Source organism: Vicia villosa, linkage group LG2, assembly GCF_029867415.1.
Source record: "Vicia villosa cultivar HV-30 ecotype Madison, WI linkage group LG2, Vvil1.0, whole genome shotgun sequence".
Lineage (NCBI taxonomy): Eukaryota > Viridiplantae > Streptophyta > Magnoliopsida > Fabales > Fabaceae > Vicia > Vicia villosa.
The window spans coordinates 6,915,389-6,933,095 of record NC_081181.1 but is presented as its reverse complement, the minus strand read 5'-3'; the positions used below and the strand labels follow the sequence as shown (position 1 = coordinate 6,933,095).

Here is a 17,707-nt window from a genome sequence, read left to right as displayed (position 1 = left end):
CCAAAAGTTGGTTTCGATTTTTTCTAAATTTCCACTTTTTTTTTTTCGTTTGTTTACCACTTCAGCAACCGTCAACATGCCATCATTTTTTTTTCTTTTCCTTTTTTTCTATGATTTTTCTTTTTTTGTTTACTCTTGATTTAATGTTTTAGTTAATTATAATTTCTTTGTTTAGTGTAAATGTGTAATGAGAATGACATTTAATGAAATTGGAAATATCTTGTGTCATAAAGTAATTACTGTTATGATGTATTCAGAATTTTTTTAATTTTTAAATTATTATTAATTCAGTTATAATTATGTAAGAACGTTAAATACAAAATTATACCTTAAAATTTACAACATTTTAGTTAATTATTTTAAAAATAAATTTCAGCCAATAAATTGTTTAAAAAATTGAGTTTAATTGGAATGCACTGACCGTGTAAGGAAGTTTTACACCGTCAGTGAATAATGAACGTTGGATTGTAAATTATATTTTATTTTTAATTTAATTATTTATTAATTCATATTAGTGGGTAGTTATGACTGTGCATAGTAATTAATCTCTAAAAAATTTACAAATTTTCGATATTAATATTAAGTATTTTAGTTAAGAGAAAAAAATATATATTAACGGTGTAAAATAATTTTAGATTGTCAATCAATCACGATAATGTTAAATGCACTGCAAAGTCACGCTATTATTTTTTTAAAAATTATGTGATATGACTGATTGATGAATCTCAATGGAATAATAATACTCCCTCTGTTTTTTATTATAAGTCATTTTAGACTTTTCACACAGATTAAAAAAAATAATAATTGTTGTATGAAAATGAGAAATTATTAAGGTTTTTACAAAATTATCCTTCATTAATGACATGTGAAAGATAAATTTATATAATTGAAAGGAGAAAGAATAATAAATATTTAAGGATATAATAGAAAAAATAGCATTAATTATTCATTCGAATTGTAAAGCGACTTATATTAAAATATAATTTTTTTTCTAAAGCGACTTATAATAAAAAACGGAGGAGGGAATATAAAATTTAGTACATTACATTTAAAAGAAAACAAATTATTGGAATGTGTTAAATTTATGAAATTATATTTTAAGATAAAATAAATGCTTGTAGTACACTTTATTAGTGCCTTTTAGTAACCTAAAAGTGTGGTTGATTCAGATTCATGTGGGCCAGCCAATTAGATTGTTACAACACCGACACTATGTTATTTGTGATAAATTCTCGATATACTTTTGATTCTTATGAAGTTCATGAAATTTATTGAGGAAAGATTGCAAGTGGACTTGAATTTGAGCCTTATTGTCGGTTTGGAAAATTTTGCTACTCGGTAATACTACTAGTACTTCTTCCATGGTTTTCACTTTTCCTTAAGTTCGTGAATTTAATGTAATTATTTTGTAGTATATCCATTTTTCCAAAAATATTCTTTGATTTTCCACACAAAAAAAATTCTTTGATTTTGTTGGATATAAATAATTGATCATTTTTTAATTAATAAAGACTTTGATTTTGTTGGATATAAATAATTGATCATTTTTTTAACTAATAAAGACTTTGATTAATTTTAAAAATAATAACAATATTTTTGTACGCCTAGGCAGTTACTCTTCCATGTCAAATAGTCTTTCAGTTGAGATTGACGGTTTCGAGTTATATGACTTCTGATCTTAATATATTTACAACCCCTATAAATAATGGTGTCTATAATTCTTTTATTTATATATATTTGTACTAGTTACAAGCTTTCCGTAACTTCTATCCTTTCTATATCTCCATATCTCGTATATGGTTTCACCTGTGGCACACTTGAGGAGCATAATTTTCCACTTTTTAAAATTATCCAAGCTAACTTATTTTTTCAATCCTTTGGCACATGCTTAACTTGAAGTCAAAGCAACATCTTCTTTCAAATGGTTCTTAGCTCAATACATTTAAAAAAGCTGATGTTGTATATATTCCATTTGCTGGCAAAAGCAACACTTCATATTTGCCATCAAACTCAACCTATGGAGTCTCTTTTTAGTTGTCAGCCTCTCATGGCAAGCTAGCCATGTCACAAACAATGCTTTGGGTCGAGCAATATTGTCATATAACATTTTCTTCTATTGAACCTCTTGAAAATTATTTTTCACAACCATATACATTTTTCTCATATTAAATCTTTTTTTTAAGCAAAATAGGGAATCAATTAAGAGCACTAGGGGTGCTACAACTCAAACATACAACAAAACAACACAACAAGAAAAGGGAACAAAACCCTTCAAACCATCAACAAAAAACTAGCCTAGGATCATTGCACCAATCCACCCAAGAGCCATTAACAAGCCCTTTATGAAAAACTAACAACCAATCCCACGAGAGGAATTTGATCCTACCCAAAACATCAAAAGACGACAACGAAAGATTATTAAAAATTATATCATTCCTACATTTCCACATTACCCAACAAAAAACCAACCCAAAGAACCATCCTCATATTAAATCTTGTTTCTTGCTGCATCTCATGCCAATCTTGCATCTAGTTCACTTTGTCTCTATTTTTCATAATAATTTTTAAGATCCAGGAACAACTACTATTAATCTTTGTTGCCATTAGATGAGCATGTTTTAAGTAGTACGTGTGGATCCATTTGATCCAATGATAGTCAGCTTTCCCGTTCAGATTCCACAACATCTTTATCAAGTTTCAATCGAGATAATGTTTAAACCACCCTGATTCTTAGGATTGCAAATCTGCTTCCAAGCAATAGGAGACTTTATGCTCACATTCTTTCCACAACTCCACATAAAACTCTTGCAAATTGCATTCATCTTCTAGACTATTTTTTTAGGCAATGGAAGACATTGCATCCAAAAGTTTGTTATAGCAAAGTTCACACTTCGAATGAACTGCACTAGAAGCTTAGCACTCCAATAAGTTACCCTACTAACAATTCTCAATCAGAGGCATGTAATACTTAATGGATAGCTTTTTACTAGTTAATGGCACCCCAAGATACCTAAAGGGCAATACTCCTTTACTGAAACAAGTTAATTACTTGATGTCCTCTTTAGTTTTTTTCATCCACTACACCAAAGTATATTTTAAACTTATCAGGGTTAATCTCCAGGCCGATTGACTTAGAAAAGCTACAAAGTTTCTCCATCATAAGCTCAATGGATTTAATATCTCCTATAGCAAACAACAACAAATCATCAGCAAAGATCAAACAAGTGATGTTCAACTTTTCACATTTTGAATTGTAATTGAATTCAAGATTGTTCTTCAGATGATTCGTTGACCTGCTAAGATACTCCATGACAATTACAAATAAGAGGGGGGAGATATGGTATCCTTGCCTTAGGCCTCGACTAGCTTGTCTAATACTAGTGTATTCTCCATTTACATTGAATCTATAAGATATTATTGTAACAACTAGCATTATCCATCTCAAAGATTTACTAGGAATACTTGTTTCTTTCAATATACTCTTCAAGGCCGGATATTGGTATCTAAGGCGCATAATACCACTCCAAATCACATTCTTTTCAATCAAAATTTACCAATTCCATTTGCTTAACAAAGCCGCATTGAAAAGTTCAAGGTTCTTAATACCTAGACCTCCATCCTCCTTGAGTTTGCAAACATTTTTCCAACTTATCCAATGAATTGTCCTCTTTGAATCCGAACCTCCCCACAATAAATTAGCTTGAATCCTTTTGATTTCTTTCAGAACTTTAATTGGAGCTTTATAAAAGGATAAAGAGTAAATAGAAATTGAGTTCAACACATAGTTGATCAAAACTACCTTGCCACCCAAGGACAAAAGTTTATTGTTCCAAGGAGCCAGTCTATTTGTAACATTATTGACCACATCCTTCCACATATGAAATTTCCTCGGGCTGTCACAAATTCTCACACCCATTGAACGGAACAATGTCAATACAACAATATAGAAAGGAGGCAGTCATGAACAAACTCTTATCACTTAGATTAATATCGAATATCTCACTCTTAAAGAAATTAACTTTTAACCCCGAAACCATTTCCTAACCTCTCAAAATAGCTTTCAAACCCCATAAGTTCTCCATTATTCCATCTCCCAAAATGACAGTGTCGTCGGCAAATTGTAACATATCAAATGAGATATCATCACTAATACAAAAAATCTGAAAATCCCCCCGCATCCACTGCCTTGTTCATTGGACGGTTAACCCCTCTATAGCTATCACAAAAAGAAAAGGCGATAGGGGATCGCCTTGAAGCAAACCCCTTTCAACACAAAAGTCCTTTGTTGCACTTCCATTAACTAAAACCGACATTGAGCTGCTAAACACACACGCCTCCATCCACATCGTCCATTTAGATCCAAACCCCATCCTGTCCATGCAAAATCTCAAGTAATTCCAACTCACGAAATCATACGCTTTCTCATAATCGACCTTTAAGAACCATACAACTCCTCTTCTCTCTATTTTCCAAATCTAGAATCTCATTAACCACCAAAACACCATCTAAAATATTTCTGCCCAAAACGAAAGCTGACTGTTTAACAAAGATCAGTTTTCCAATAACCTTCTCCAATCTTGCAGCCAATAATTTTGCCCAGATTTTATACATACAACCTACCAAACATACATGCCTATATTCCCAAAGAGGAGTTTCCAAACATAATGGCCCCTAACCGCCTCCTTTACATCTTACACTCCTTCCACCTTACCATGAGGAGTTTCCAAAACAGAAAAGTGGTTCTTCCTATATATGTCCTTAACAGAATTATGAAAGAACCTAGAGATTGAATCTCCTTCCACCAACCACAATTGTCTCGACTTTCGTCTTAATAGACCTTCCTTTATATTCAAGTTTTTCCACATAACTTCTAACCCCTTAGCTCTCTCTTCAACTAAACTGGTACCATACCCTCCTTGTTGTAAAACAAGTAAAGCATCACAATCGTTCAACTCCTTAAGCGCCTTGCCAACATTACGATCGACCTAACCAAAAATCACTTTATTTCATCACTTCACCTTATCCTTCAACAACTTTAACTTCTCTTTGAATCTGAAGTCACCTCTCCCCACCAACTTAAGCATCTTCCATTCTTCCTCAACGAACTTACCAAAATCTTTATGCTTGAGCCAACAATTATTAAATCTAAATAGTTTGGGCCCCCGATCCTTAACACACGGGTTCAACCAAATGGGATAGTGATAAAAAATATCCCGTCTTCCCACCATTGCCCCGAAATCTTCCCTCTGATAATGATGTTCTCCATAAGTAAAAATCTGTCAAATTTGCTTATATCGTTACTTGGACCTTTAAACCAAGTGAGTTTGCCCCCAACATAAGGCACGTCATTAAGCTCCATACCTTTTATAAAGGATTTGAAATCCTTATAATCTTTGTGTTTGTACCCTGCATTTATACCAATACGCTCCTCCTTCTCACAAACGGTGTTAAAGTCATCCCCTAAACACCAATCATCTTCTCCAAATTTTCTTCTGAAATTCAACAAATGATTCCACATTCTTCTCCTGCGAACATAATTGTAAGATACATATTATAAGTTTTTCCTTGCCAATCAGCATTAACACTCACAAATTGAAGTTAAACACATCATAAATTAACATGTCAAGTATATAATTATAAAGGAGATAAAAAAACTAAAACTTAAAAGCTATTTTTTAAAAAAAAAATTTAAAAATCAAAATAAGAAAACTAAAAGACCGTATTTAAGCCCAACAGGTAGGGCTGTTATTGGACCTATGGAATCAGAAAACTACCCGAGAACCGGTTCATTGGAACCAGACTAATGGATCGGCTGAAATGTTACTCGGTCCGAGAATGAATAATTTTTTTATCCGATACCAAAAATGAATATTATATTAGATATTTATTGGATACTTTTGTCGGATATCCGAAGTAACGATCCAATTTTGATCTAAAAAAATGGTCCATCACTAATTCGATCCAATCCGAATTTACTCATTACTATTTCAATCCGATTCTCGAGATAGCAAATATTCAGACCGGACTGAGCCGATAACAGCCCTACCAACAGGTTTAGTTTTAAATTTTTCACAAATTTTGTTGGGAGAAAAAATAATACAAATTTTGTTGGGAGAAAAAAAAGTGATTTCAAGTGGGTGCCAAATTTCCATTTTCCTATAGTGTGATGGTGTGTTCCGTGATATAATATTAAGGAAATTTTGAAACAAACAATCTGATTGTTGTTATTAGTGATCGACGATGTCGGCTCTTAAACTGAGCGCAACCGCTTCTATCTACGTCCGTTCACCCACAACCACCGCCACCGCCGCCGCAAAACCCCTCTTCCTCTCATTCTCAAACTCCATCACTTCCAGAAGCTTCCACCAACACAAACGCTTCCGATACACCCCCTCCGCAACCAAATTCCCAATTTCCAATAAACCCCCCTCTTTCTCCGCCAATTTTGGGGTTTCCGGAAAAGCCCTAGTTTCAACCGTTCCACCACAACCAGAGCAACCGGAATCTTCCAAATTGCTCACTCTGCCCACCATTCTGACCCTCGGCCGTGTCGCCGCCGTGCCGCTTCTTGTTGCCAGTAAGCGTTCCCCCTATTCCGCTCACTCCAACATTTTAAATTTTCATTTTCATTCGTTTTTGTTTATAAAAATGCATGTGTGTAGCTTTCTATATGGATGGTTGGCGAGGAACAGTGGCTACTACCACAATCTTCATTGCTGCTTCTGTTACTGATTGGCTTGATGGTTACATTGCTCGCAAGGTTATTCAATTCATTTCATTTCAAACACCATTTACTAACCCTACATTTAATTTTTATCACTTTTTTTTCTTTTACTAAATTTGTTATTTGCAATGTAGATGAATTTAAAATCTTCATTTGGTGCATTCTTAGATCCTGTAGCTGACAAGGTAATTCCTCCATTCTTTAACTTTTGATGAATTGCAATTGCTTGTACCTAAAGGCACATGTTATTAAGGAATCGAAAAGTAGAAAATTTGTATTGAAACTGATAATGTTTAAACATGCATGTGTTCTACTCAATGCAGCTTATGGTTGCTGCCACATTGGTTTTATTATGTACTAGACCTTTGGAGGTTGGTTTGTTTGCACAAGCACCCTGGTTACTACCCATACCTGCGATTGCCATCATTGGTAGAGAGGTAATGAATACTTATCTGATTTCTAATGCACGCTTTTTTGATAAGCTCTTCTTTACATCTCCGGGAAGTTGGGAGCCGTGTGAAGGCCATTCTTCACGTATCACTAAATTCACGCATCTTAATTATTTTGTATTATTTTTTTTCTTTATCTCTGCCATTTTCATATTTTGTACTTTGATCATATGTTTTGTTTATAATTAAGGAAGATCTTGAGATTAACGATTTGGATAGAAGCATGGTCCTGGATAAAACATTATGTCGAAAATTGATCATGTAGCCGACCCCGCTTAGTGGGATAAGACTTGGTTGTTGTTGTTGTTGATGATGTTTTGTCTGTAATGTGTCTATGTGTACAAATCAATGAACTCTTATTGCACCAACTTACCATGACAGTGAAACTGGTGTTCAGTTTAACAGTCAAAGAATAAGAATTACTAATGATGTTATTTTTCACCCTACTAAATGAACTGGGCCAAAGTAAAGGTGGGTTAGGTAATCAGTTTTCTTGTGTGTGGGATATGAGAATTCATATTTTCCTTGTTTGGATCTCAAATAGTTGTTTTTCAAGCATTTGATGATCTATTGTTTTAATCTACGGTGCTCTGGGAGTGAAATCTGCGATAGATTAATTAGGAATGACATTTTGTTTGCATCTTGTGTATATACCTGTAATTGTATTTTGCTTTGGCATGTCTATTATGCTTAACTAGTAGATAATAATTATCCAAAAGCTTAATTGTTTGACTCACTGAGATCCATATTTATATGGTAAATTACCCATACTCATGTATTTTCCTTATGCTTTTGAGACATCATACTTTGTTCTGATATATTCATTTTGCATTAGTGACCAAATCAGATACCTTATAATATTTTTCCCATGACTTGTCATATAGATTACCATGTCTGCTGTCAGGGAATGGGCCGCTTCCCAGGATAGTAAACTTTTAGAGGTTTGTTTCATCTTCTGTACACTTGAAATTGAATAAACTAGATGGTATTAGCACAAAGCTATGAGCTTACATCATGAAACTTGGTATATTAGGCTGTTGCTGTAAATAACTTGGGGAAGTGGAAAACAGCCACGCAGATGACTGCGTTAGCCATCCTCCTCGCCACCCGGGACTCAAGGTATAAGCTTACTTTGTATTTTGAGGATACTCTAACTATTAATTAGTTTAGCGATTCTATGAAAAGAAATTTATGTGAAAAACTCATTCCCTAAATGAGCATGAGCTTATAGGATTTTCTGTATTTTTCTTTTCAGTCATGGAGAAACTGCTTTTGTAGTGGGGTCTGGTGTTGCTTTGCTTTATACTTCAGCAGGGCTTGCTTTATGGTCATTGGTTGTATATATGAGGAAAATTTGGAAAGTGTTGTTGAGGTAGCATGCTTGACGCTCCATATATTTCACATATATATCCAATTTTTTGCGGCTCCAATTCTCCTGTAGGTTACCATACTACCGACGTCACGAAAGGGAGCTGCATTTTTGGTGGCATGTAAATGTAATATTTATTCTGCACAACGTCTAACTAGATGGCGGCACCATTTCTCCTACTCCTGAAAATCATCCGCTCACATTTTTTGTCTTGTCATTCTAAGTCATAAAATGAAAGAAAGAAAGAAATGAAAGAAAGAAATGAAGAAGGCAACTAGATTTTGGAGTTTCTGAAACTTGCCACCTGAGAAAAATTCTAAACAGGATTTATTATACGACCCTAGTTTACTTTTCAGTTACCTTTCTTCTGTTATTTTTTTTATTCATTATGTACAAGTATAACCACAACACCAGTTAAATTTCAATGTATACTTATGGTTAGTATGTATGTCTGTTTTACATGTGCTCTTGCAGCTACAGTATGCATAGAGCAGTGTTGATCGAATGAGTAGATAAGTTTTATTTGAACAAACTATAATTCGAAAACTTTCTGACATCAAGCATACTAGATAATGTGGAAATAAGGAAGTTGTACTTGTTTCTTTTCATTTAGGTTATGTTTGGATAATTAGTTTGATTTAGTATTTACAACATAAAAAACTTATCATTTAAATGCCGGCATGTGAACTATTTCTCACAAGTGTGTATGATAATAGATAAATTTAAATAATTATTCCAAAGAGACTTTCATTTATTCAGGGAAATGCCTCAGTATAGTAACTCGGTATATAAATCCGGGCTCAAGATGATAAATGTTAATGCAAGTCTCACAGCCATCTTCATATACCCTAATCTTGGTTCATTTTATGGCATTTTTCAGATGACATACTAATCAATATCTCTAGTGATGGGCACTTGGCGCATGATTCCATGGATATAGTGCATTTGACACTGATTTTCTGATCAATCTTGGTACTCTTGACTCGCACTGTGACGCCAAACATTGGATTCATGGATTTGCCTGCAGATAAGAATGGATCAAGGATCACAGATTCATAGCAGCAGCAATTATAAGTGGCATTGTGAATTCAAACAATGTACTCTATTTAGTTAAGTAAAGTAAGTAGAGTTCAGCCTTATTATACCTGGAAGCGCTTCTTGTAGCTTTCAATAAGCTCCTTGGGATCAGAACGAGTTATTTTGTAGCCTTCAATGTTGTTTATCCCCTGTAGCACAATTTTTATTCTTTATTTTACATTCTTATGAGGTGTTCAACAAATATTTTACATCATGCATAAATAAATAAGATTTTACTGTATGATCTACCTCAATCCATGCTGCCAGTTTAGGCCTGCCCAATGTAATGTCATAGTTTTTCACATCCATTAGAAAAGGTTGAAATCTTTCTATAAAAGGAGCATATGCTATATCCACCTGAAATATTAGAAACTCTTGACAATTTCAATTCAATCTGAAAATACACCAGCAATGTACAATATGCATTTCCATTGCTACAAATCAAGCAGGTAAGTATACTCACCAAACTGAATTGGCCAAGGAAGAAAGGTCCATTATCATACTTGGAGAGAACATTCTCAAGGTAATCAAAAGCAGTGTCTAATGAAGCAAGCAACATCAAATTCAAATTTTCACATTCATTTTACTATTTCTCTATTTATATGTCAACATTGAAGAAAGAAAGTGTCAATTTACCAGCCTCAGTTACATCTCCTTTAAAAGAAGAAACAACTGTCTTGTAAAAGGTATCTGTGTAAGATAGAATTTCTTCAGCAAATTCCTTATCAGGAGAATCCTATTTATCAGAGAAAGTAAACCTTTTTAGTTTACATTTTGAACCTCAAATAAACATCAAAAGTGAAGATAAAAATGTATCTTACAGTAGGAAAAAGGGAGGGTCCTTCAAAGTGAGTATCAATATATTTAATCAGATCAAGACTCTCTCCTCTAACTTCATTGTTGTGTTCAAGAGATGGAACCTAAACTTGGAAATACATCAAAAAACACTATTTAGAATATGGTAATGTTTCATTTTTCTCAAGAAATATATAAGAAAGAAGGATAAATATTGTATGGACCTTGTTTGGTGGGTAGAGTTTGTCCTTATACCAGGAAGGTCTGTCTTGTAAATCAATTGGAACCAACTGTATCTTGTCCTGCAATCCCTGCTTCCAAAATATAGAGATCTTATTACTATTACTATCACAAGTGTCGGTGTCAATATTGATACAGACACATCTTTTTTCAGAAGAGTCGGTGCTACATATAGGAGAACTAACCTTAGTGTTACGGGTGATCCATACACGCTGTGCATAGGGACATTTGTAGGAGATATACAATCTTGAGTTCAATCATAGCCACAAGAATTAATGGTTCAAAACACGACATTAATTTGATTTGTATATGTTTGATAGGTAGGTGAAAAAGAAGATAAGAAAGAAACCTGGTAGTTCCATCAAATAAGGAAGGTGGAGGTGAAGTTGAAGTAAGTGGTGGTGGAAGATCTTGTTGAACCCTAACCAGTAACCATAATAAACATATAAAACAAAGATAACAATAACAAGAACAAAACAAGTTTGGTTAGGAAGAAATATATATAAAAAAAACATATACCATTCAGTTGTTGTCGACATGGCTATTGTTGTTGGCAATGGAACCACACATGTTTTTGTAACAGAATTAAACCGTCGTCGTCGAAGGTGGAGCTTATTAATACGTGGATGGTTATGGAAATGGATGAAAGTTGATGTGGAAATGAAAGGAAGAGAAAAAGAAGAAGGAACAAGAAAGTGTGGCCTTGTTGAAACTGAGAAAATGCTTTTATTATTTGTTGGCAAAGATGATGATGATATAGTCATGATTCCTATATGATGATGAATGTTCATCACTCTCTTCCTTACTCTATTTCACTATTTCAGGTTTCACACTCTCTTTTATGTTCACATCCTTTTTTTATGAACGTGTGGCCATGACACTGTCTCTAGATTTCTATTTTTACTTTTTTTTACATTGTGAGATATTTCCGAAATAAAGCTACCTAAGAGATTTTGGAAATGTACTTCCGAAATAAGGTCTGGCAGAAAAAAAATAGTTTTAACACCTTTTTTCTATTTTTGCATATGTTAGATATGGTGCATTCATTGTCGCCGATGACTCACAAGTTCCGGAAGGGATGGACGTCGATAAAGAGGCGGTTAATGATGTTAAATCGAAGATCGTTGCGTTGAATGTTCGGCAAAAATTTACGAATGATACGAGCTTCGCTTTTCGGGAACAATTGCTTGATTGGGTTCGAAGCGCCGCAACTAAACTTGGATTTGACGTTGTCATTTTAAGGTCCGACCATGGAACTAATAGGCACAAAGCTTTTGTCGTATTGAATTGCAAAAGGGGTGGAAAGTATGTGCCAACCAACCGTGTGTTAAATCACGAAGACACGGGATCGAGAAAGTGCGGTTGTCCGTTTAAGTAGCACGTGACGCGAAACATTGATGATTTGTGGCGTTTTACCGTCATTTGTAGAATTCACAATCACGCATTGGAAAGCAAGAATTGTATCTCAGTGGTCAGAAATTGGGGTGCAACACTTCCGAAACACCATTTTTTCTGGAAAATAACTTTATTTCAGAAATATATCTCTAAAGTCAATTTTTTTCAAAAAAAAAAAGGTGTTTCGGAAGTGAATCTCTGAAACTAATTTTTTTCTTCATAAAAAGTGGTCTTCGGAGATTCATTTCCGAAACAAAGCTGCATTATGAGAATTTTGCTACGGGTGAGCAAAAGGACAAAGGGGTCTACAAAGAAAATCTCATAATCTACAATATAAGAAAGTTTATGGGTCTGGAAATACCAAAATTGCTCTGCTTGCTCACTAGCGCTCCACGTGGATAGCTTCTCCAGCCTTCCTTCTTTTAGGTTTTACCATTTATTTCTTTTCTTTCTCTCTCTCATCTCTCTTTCTTCCTCTTTCCAGATTATTTTTTTCTTTCTCTCTCTCACCAATCCTCTTTTTCTTCTTCTTTTACGTTATTTTCTTCTTCCACCAGGCTACTATCTTTTTTTTTTCACTTTCTCCTTCTTTCTCTTTCTACTTTCTCTTCATTCTTCTAATTTCACATTAATGTCTACTTTCTCTTTGTCTGTCATCTTCATCTTGCAGACTTTGATTACATGGCCTTACAATTTGTTAAGGTCGTATTCTTCTAAATGTTTTTTGATTTATTAACTATTATCATGTGTTTGTTTCAGATTTTACAAAAGCACTGCTTGGATGCAAAGAAAATGTTCAAGATTTCTTAGGGTTTGTGCAATAGAAGATGCAGATGAACAAATAGATAAACAAAGGTATATCTAAATCGGAATTTATTCATAAATCTTTTTTTGAACGAGTATTTTGGACCATGAGTTGCTTAGATAGATTCTTCCTTGCAGACACTTCCACTCTGTGTATTCACAAATCTTTTTCTAAACGAGTATTTGGAAACCACCAGATTTGAAACTGAAATCATTAGATCTGAAATTGAAGCCTCCAGATCTAAAATCAAAATCTCCAAGCATGAAATCAAGCTCTTGATCATGAAACTTCTTCTCTTTTTTTTAATGATTAATGGATTGTTATGAAAAATGAGTTTTGGGAGAAACTTAGTATCGTAACATAAAGTGTTGTGGTTGTTGTGGTTGATGTTCAGGTGATAAAATATTGTAGCTTGATAGAATTTATGGGGAGCTGTTGAAATTGCTAAAGTGTCCACATGCTATTACTTATGTTCTGCCTGCTAAAAAAAGCAGGTTTGTTATTTTTTTAATTTTTATTATACATGAGTTGCCACTTTAAGATCAACTGCTAGCTTTATGATTTGTAAAGAAATTTAAATATTCTACATCATTGAATATCAGATTTTTGATTGAACTATTTCATGAAATGTATCCTACACAAATCATTATTTGTTTGATTTTTAAAATTGATTTCAATTCAACCAAGTTTTCTTAAATTAATATTAACAAATTATTGGATAAATTTTGTCGCTACTGGGACCTAAAGAATAAGAATAAATTGATATCTCATTGTCTTTTTTTTTTCTTCAGGAAATAAGAAGCAACAACACAAAGGTACATACTGATACCTACAAAAAATAAAGCTCTTATTTTGATGTAAGATTAATTGTATATTTTCATCATTTTTTTATAGTGCATATTTATCTGATGATTTTATTCTATTGCATATCTTAAAAAAAACTCTGGTTTTAATGTAGGACTATATTTAGAAAGTTGTTCTGAGGAAGAAGAAAATCCAAGAAATCAATGGTAAGAAGATTTCTCACTTTTTTTTTTTAATTATTCTGCATTTTTTAGTCATGCTTTTTAGTTTTAATTTTTAATTTTTCTTTGTTTTTTTATTCATGTTGTTTTAAATCTAAATGAGTTCATGTGAGATTGGAATGTGATTTGGAAGTTCTAATTTTGTTTAATAATGTGAGATTATACCTTTTTTTTGTTTTTGAAATTTTATAATTTTTTCACAAAAAACCGTGTGTTAGAAAGCCAAATATGTCCTCTAATCTTGTGTGTCATTCTATTCACTAACTACATTTAATAAATTTGAACTGCAGAACAAGTTGTGGAAGAATATTGATGGAGAGAAATATTAATGAAGGATATTGATGAGTAAAAATATTTGTTGAAATTAAATACACTTAAATGTCATTAATTTTTCATAATCTTTTTTATAATACTAATTTAATTTTGATTAATAATATACAAATTTGTTTATGTTATATAAGATATATTTAATGATGAATATTTTTTATTTATGTAAGAATGACATTGAAATAACATTTGTTTTACTTTTAAGAAAAATTATAATGGAAGGTGGTGATGCATAATGCAAATTGAAAATTACTTTTAATTTAAAATTATTTTTAATTTAAGATACAACATTTGTTAAGATGATATTGAAGATTGAAAGAGAATATAATCTTGAAAAGAAGTTAAATTATTATTGAAGATTGAAAGAATTCTTGAAGAAGTGATGAATATAAAAGAATCGGTTAATGCAATGCAGAATGCTTTGTGCTACATCATACCCCTTACTTTTTTTTCTCACAGTTATTATTATTATTATTAAATTCATCTTCTTTCATATCAACCTTATGTTCTTTATCTATTGTTTTGCCTTTATTAGTTTTTTTATTCGTCTTGAATTTAAACAATGTCTCCTTTTACATTTTGGAAAAAGCAAACGTCTAATCACTCTCTTTTTGCATATGATTTTTCTGCCCAATTGACTATCTTTTACTCAACCTTCTTCTATCACATCCTTCATATGTCTCTTCTCTCAAACCCCTCCAAACACTCTTCCTTTCAATACTTCCATCACATCCTTCATCTACTTCTACTTTTTGTATTCGATTACAAAAGATAATATTGTAAGTTAATTTTATTGATACAAGATAATATTACAGAAAGTGGTTAAATCATCAATAAAAAAGGAATATGAAAAAAAATTGTGTGGTTCATTACTTCTATTTTGTGGCTCCGATCATGTTTATTGGAGTACTAATAGCAATACTTGTGCTTTTATTTTTTTTAATCTATTTCGATAATTTAAAAAAAAATATAGATACACTTAATAAATGTTATTCATCATATTATGCGGTTGAAATAACAATTTAATTGATTGTTCTTTTTGTATGCTGGTTAAAAAAACAATTTTATAATAAATTACAAATAAATAAAGGTGAACACTCCGGTACCCTTGAATTTAGTTGGGTACCGGTACCCTTGTCCAATCAAGTTATAATATTCAATGCCACATTATTTTTTGTTTTATTTTATTTTTAAAAAAAATTAAATTTAAATCAATTTACACTAAAGGTACTGGTACCCAACTAAAACTCATGGGTACCAAAGAATTTACCATAAATAAATGGTGATTTTGTAAAAAAATAAATAAATGAATGATTAAAATATATTTATTGCATCTTTAAATACATTTAAAGATAATATTCATTTATAGAAAAATATTAGAAGTTGTAGGATAAAAGTTATTCAATACCTTTGAATTATTGTTATTATTACCATTATTAACATATTTCTTTTTAACAAATATCAACGCAATTAATTTCAATTATTTATTTTTATGAGCATTTAAAATATTTATGAAATTCTTGACATAATTAAATTATTGTTAATGTAAAATTGATATTTTACTAATAGAAGTTTGAAGATATTTTTATAGTAACTCAATATATAAAATTTATAGGATTAATAATATATAATTTAAAATATTTTTACTATTAAATATTACCATATTTTTAATATAGAATTGAAAATATTTTTACTAACGTAACTCATTTATGGGGTAGTTCATTTATAATTATCTTCTTAATACTCTACACAAACGTCTAAAATAAAGGAAATTAAAATAATGTGATATTTTGCATTCAATTTTATTATTTAATTATGAATAATTTTGATAAATATAGTGATTTAAAAGATAATAAAAAAATGAATGATTTTATTTATATTATTTATTATTTATTACATACCTTTTATACTACTCATGTTTAATAGATATTATATTACTTTTTCATAGTATATTAAACGGATGGTATTGTTACATAGTGTACTTACTATATCAATATCCATGTCTTGAATATAACAAACTTTGCAAGACTTCTCTAACTTAGAAAATTCAGAACTATATCAATCTACTTTCAACCACTTAGGTCTAAAATTAATGGACAGGGTAGGTGTTGTACAACACTCATGTAGCATGAAAAAAAGATTACATAAAATTTCTCAACCAATTTTTTTTTTTTAAATGAACAGTCTTTAAAAAAAATTAATTAGAAATTATTTTAACGTATGAATAGAAATTTAGATAATTAGAATAGAAATTATAATAAAATACTACTTTTTAATAATTATACACTTTGCTAAATATATTCTTCTAATAATTAAAACTAACTATCAAATCCCCTGTTTTCTATTAAAAATATTAATTGTGATATTTTAACCCTCTAAATAAGAGTATACAAAATGTTTATAATAATACATTTTTAATACATTTTTAAAATATTTGTTTCTTTTATATTTGAATTTAAGGATAACATGTTTTACATAGTTTTAACTCTATAAATAAGGGTAACATGATACAAATGTTTGAAATTCTAAATAAATATTTTTATTTAGCTTTTAGGTGAAATCCATCTCATGCGTGAATATTTAAATAGAATAATGAAGCAAACTCATTTTCTACTTATTTTCAACTAATTTTAATTTTGATTTTTTTTTTAATTTATCAAACTTTATAAACCTTTTTATTATTATAACTCTATCAACCCTATAAACATTTTTTTTCTATAATAATTTTATTAATAATTTTGATTTATATATGATTATATTACAATTTGAATTGATATATGATAATTTTAATTTTTGAATACAATGATAATAAATATGTAATTTTTATTAATTAAATTACAAATATGATATATATAAATTATTTGTAATTGGTTATTGTAATTTTAAAAAGTATCAAATATTTTGTTTCTTAAAATATAATGTGAACTTAATTTGGTGATGACTATTAAAGAGGATAATAGAATAAAATTTCAATCTAATCCATTAATTATACTAAAAAAAAATTTAATAGCCATGATTAATTATTCTCATTTTTTATAATAACCAATTATTCTCACTTGAGTCGTCATATATATATATATATATATATATATATATATATATATATATATATATATATATATATATATATATATATATATATATAAAAGAAAAAGTGTATTACTTATTCAAATAGAAAAAAATATTTTTCTTATAAATTAATTTAAATGGAAAATTATTTTGAGACAGGGAGTATATTATTAATGGAAAGTGTTATTTTTAAATTAATGAATAAATTGTAATATATATTTTAATAAATGGGAACAAGTTTTTTTAATTCAATTAATTTTATTTTTTAATTCATAAATAAATTAAAATATGTTTTTCAATAAATTCTTTGGTTAAATAATTTTATTTTTTTTACATTCTTAATATTTTGATTATTAATGTAACACCCTTCTAAACCCCAGCGGAAATATAATAAAAATCAGAGTAATTATACAACAAGGATGTTACAATTAA

At 30.7% G+C, this 17,707-nt stretch overlaps 2 protein-coding genes and 1 long non-coding RNA gene across 4 annotated transcripts; 2 read left to right on the top strand and 1 right to left on the bottom strand.

The window, feature by feature from the left end:
• Positions 1 to 6,122: 6,122 nt before the first annotated feature.
• On the top strand, positions 6,123 to 9,558 carry LOC131648969 (CDP-diacylglycerol--glycerol-3-phosphate 3-phosphatidyltransferase 2-like). The gene is made up of 8 exons (XM_058918709.1): positions 6,123 to 6,577; positions 6,663 to 6,760; positions 6,859 to 6,909; positions 7,048 to 7,161; positions 8,058 to 8,114; positions 8,207 to 8,292; positions 8,429 to 8,545; positions 9,423 to 9,558. The coding sequence occupies exons 1-8, from the start codon at positions 6,241 to 6,243 to the stop codon at positions 9,424 to 9,426; spliced, it is 864 nt and encodes a 287-aa protein (XP_058774692.1). The 5' UTR covers positions 6,123 to 6,240; the 3' UTR covers positions 9,427 to 9,558.
• LOC131648968 (glutathione S-transferase L3-like) lies at positions 9,273 to 11,505 on the bottom strand. The gene is made up of 10 exons (XM_058918708.1): positions 11,174 to 11,505; positions 11,004 to 11,075; positions 10,840 to 10,900; positions 10,639 to 10,725; positions 10,441 to 10,539; positions 10,256 to 10,355; positions 10,083 to 10,159; positions 9,869 to 9,976; positions 9,688 to 9,768; positions 9,273 to 9,563 (listed from the first exon to the last, which is right to left on the bottom strand). The coding sequence occupies exons 1-10, from the start codon at positions 11,443 to 11,445 to the stop codon at positions 9,552 to 9,554; spliced, it is 969 nt and encodes a 322-aa protein (XP_058774691.1). The 5' UTR covers positions 11,446 to 11,505; the 3' UTR covers positions 9,273 to 9,551.
• A 697-nt stretch (positions 11,506 to 12,202) lies between these two features.
• LOC131648970 (uncharacterized) lies at positions 12,203 to 14,339 on the top strand. Of its 2 annotated transcripts, XR_009298190.1 has the most exons (6): positions 12,203 to 12,475; positions 12,809 to 12,904; positions 13,249 to 13,348; positions 13,646 to 13,711; positions 13,813 to 13,864; positions 14,170 to 14,339. It is a non-coding gene; the product is annotated as an uncharacterized LOC131648970 (long non-coding RNA). The 2 variants fall into 2 exon arrangements; XR_009298189.1 differs by lacking the exon at positions 12,203 to 12,475 and having other exon boundaries at positions 12,544 to 12,904.
• Positions 14,340 to 17,707: the final 3,368 nt, after the last annotated feature.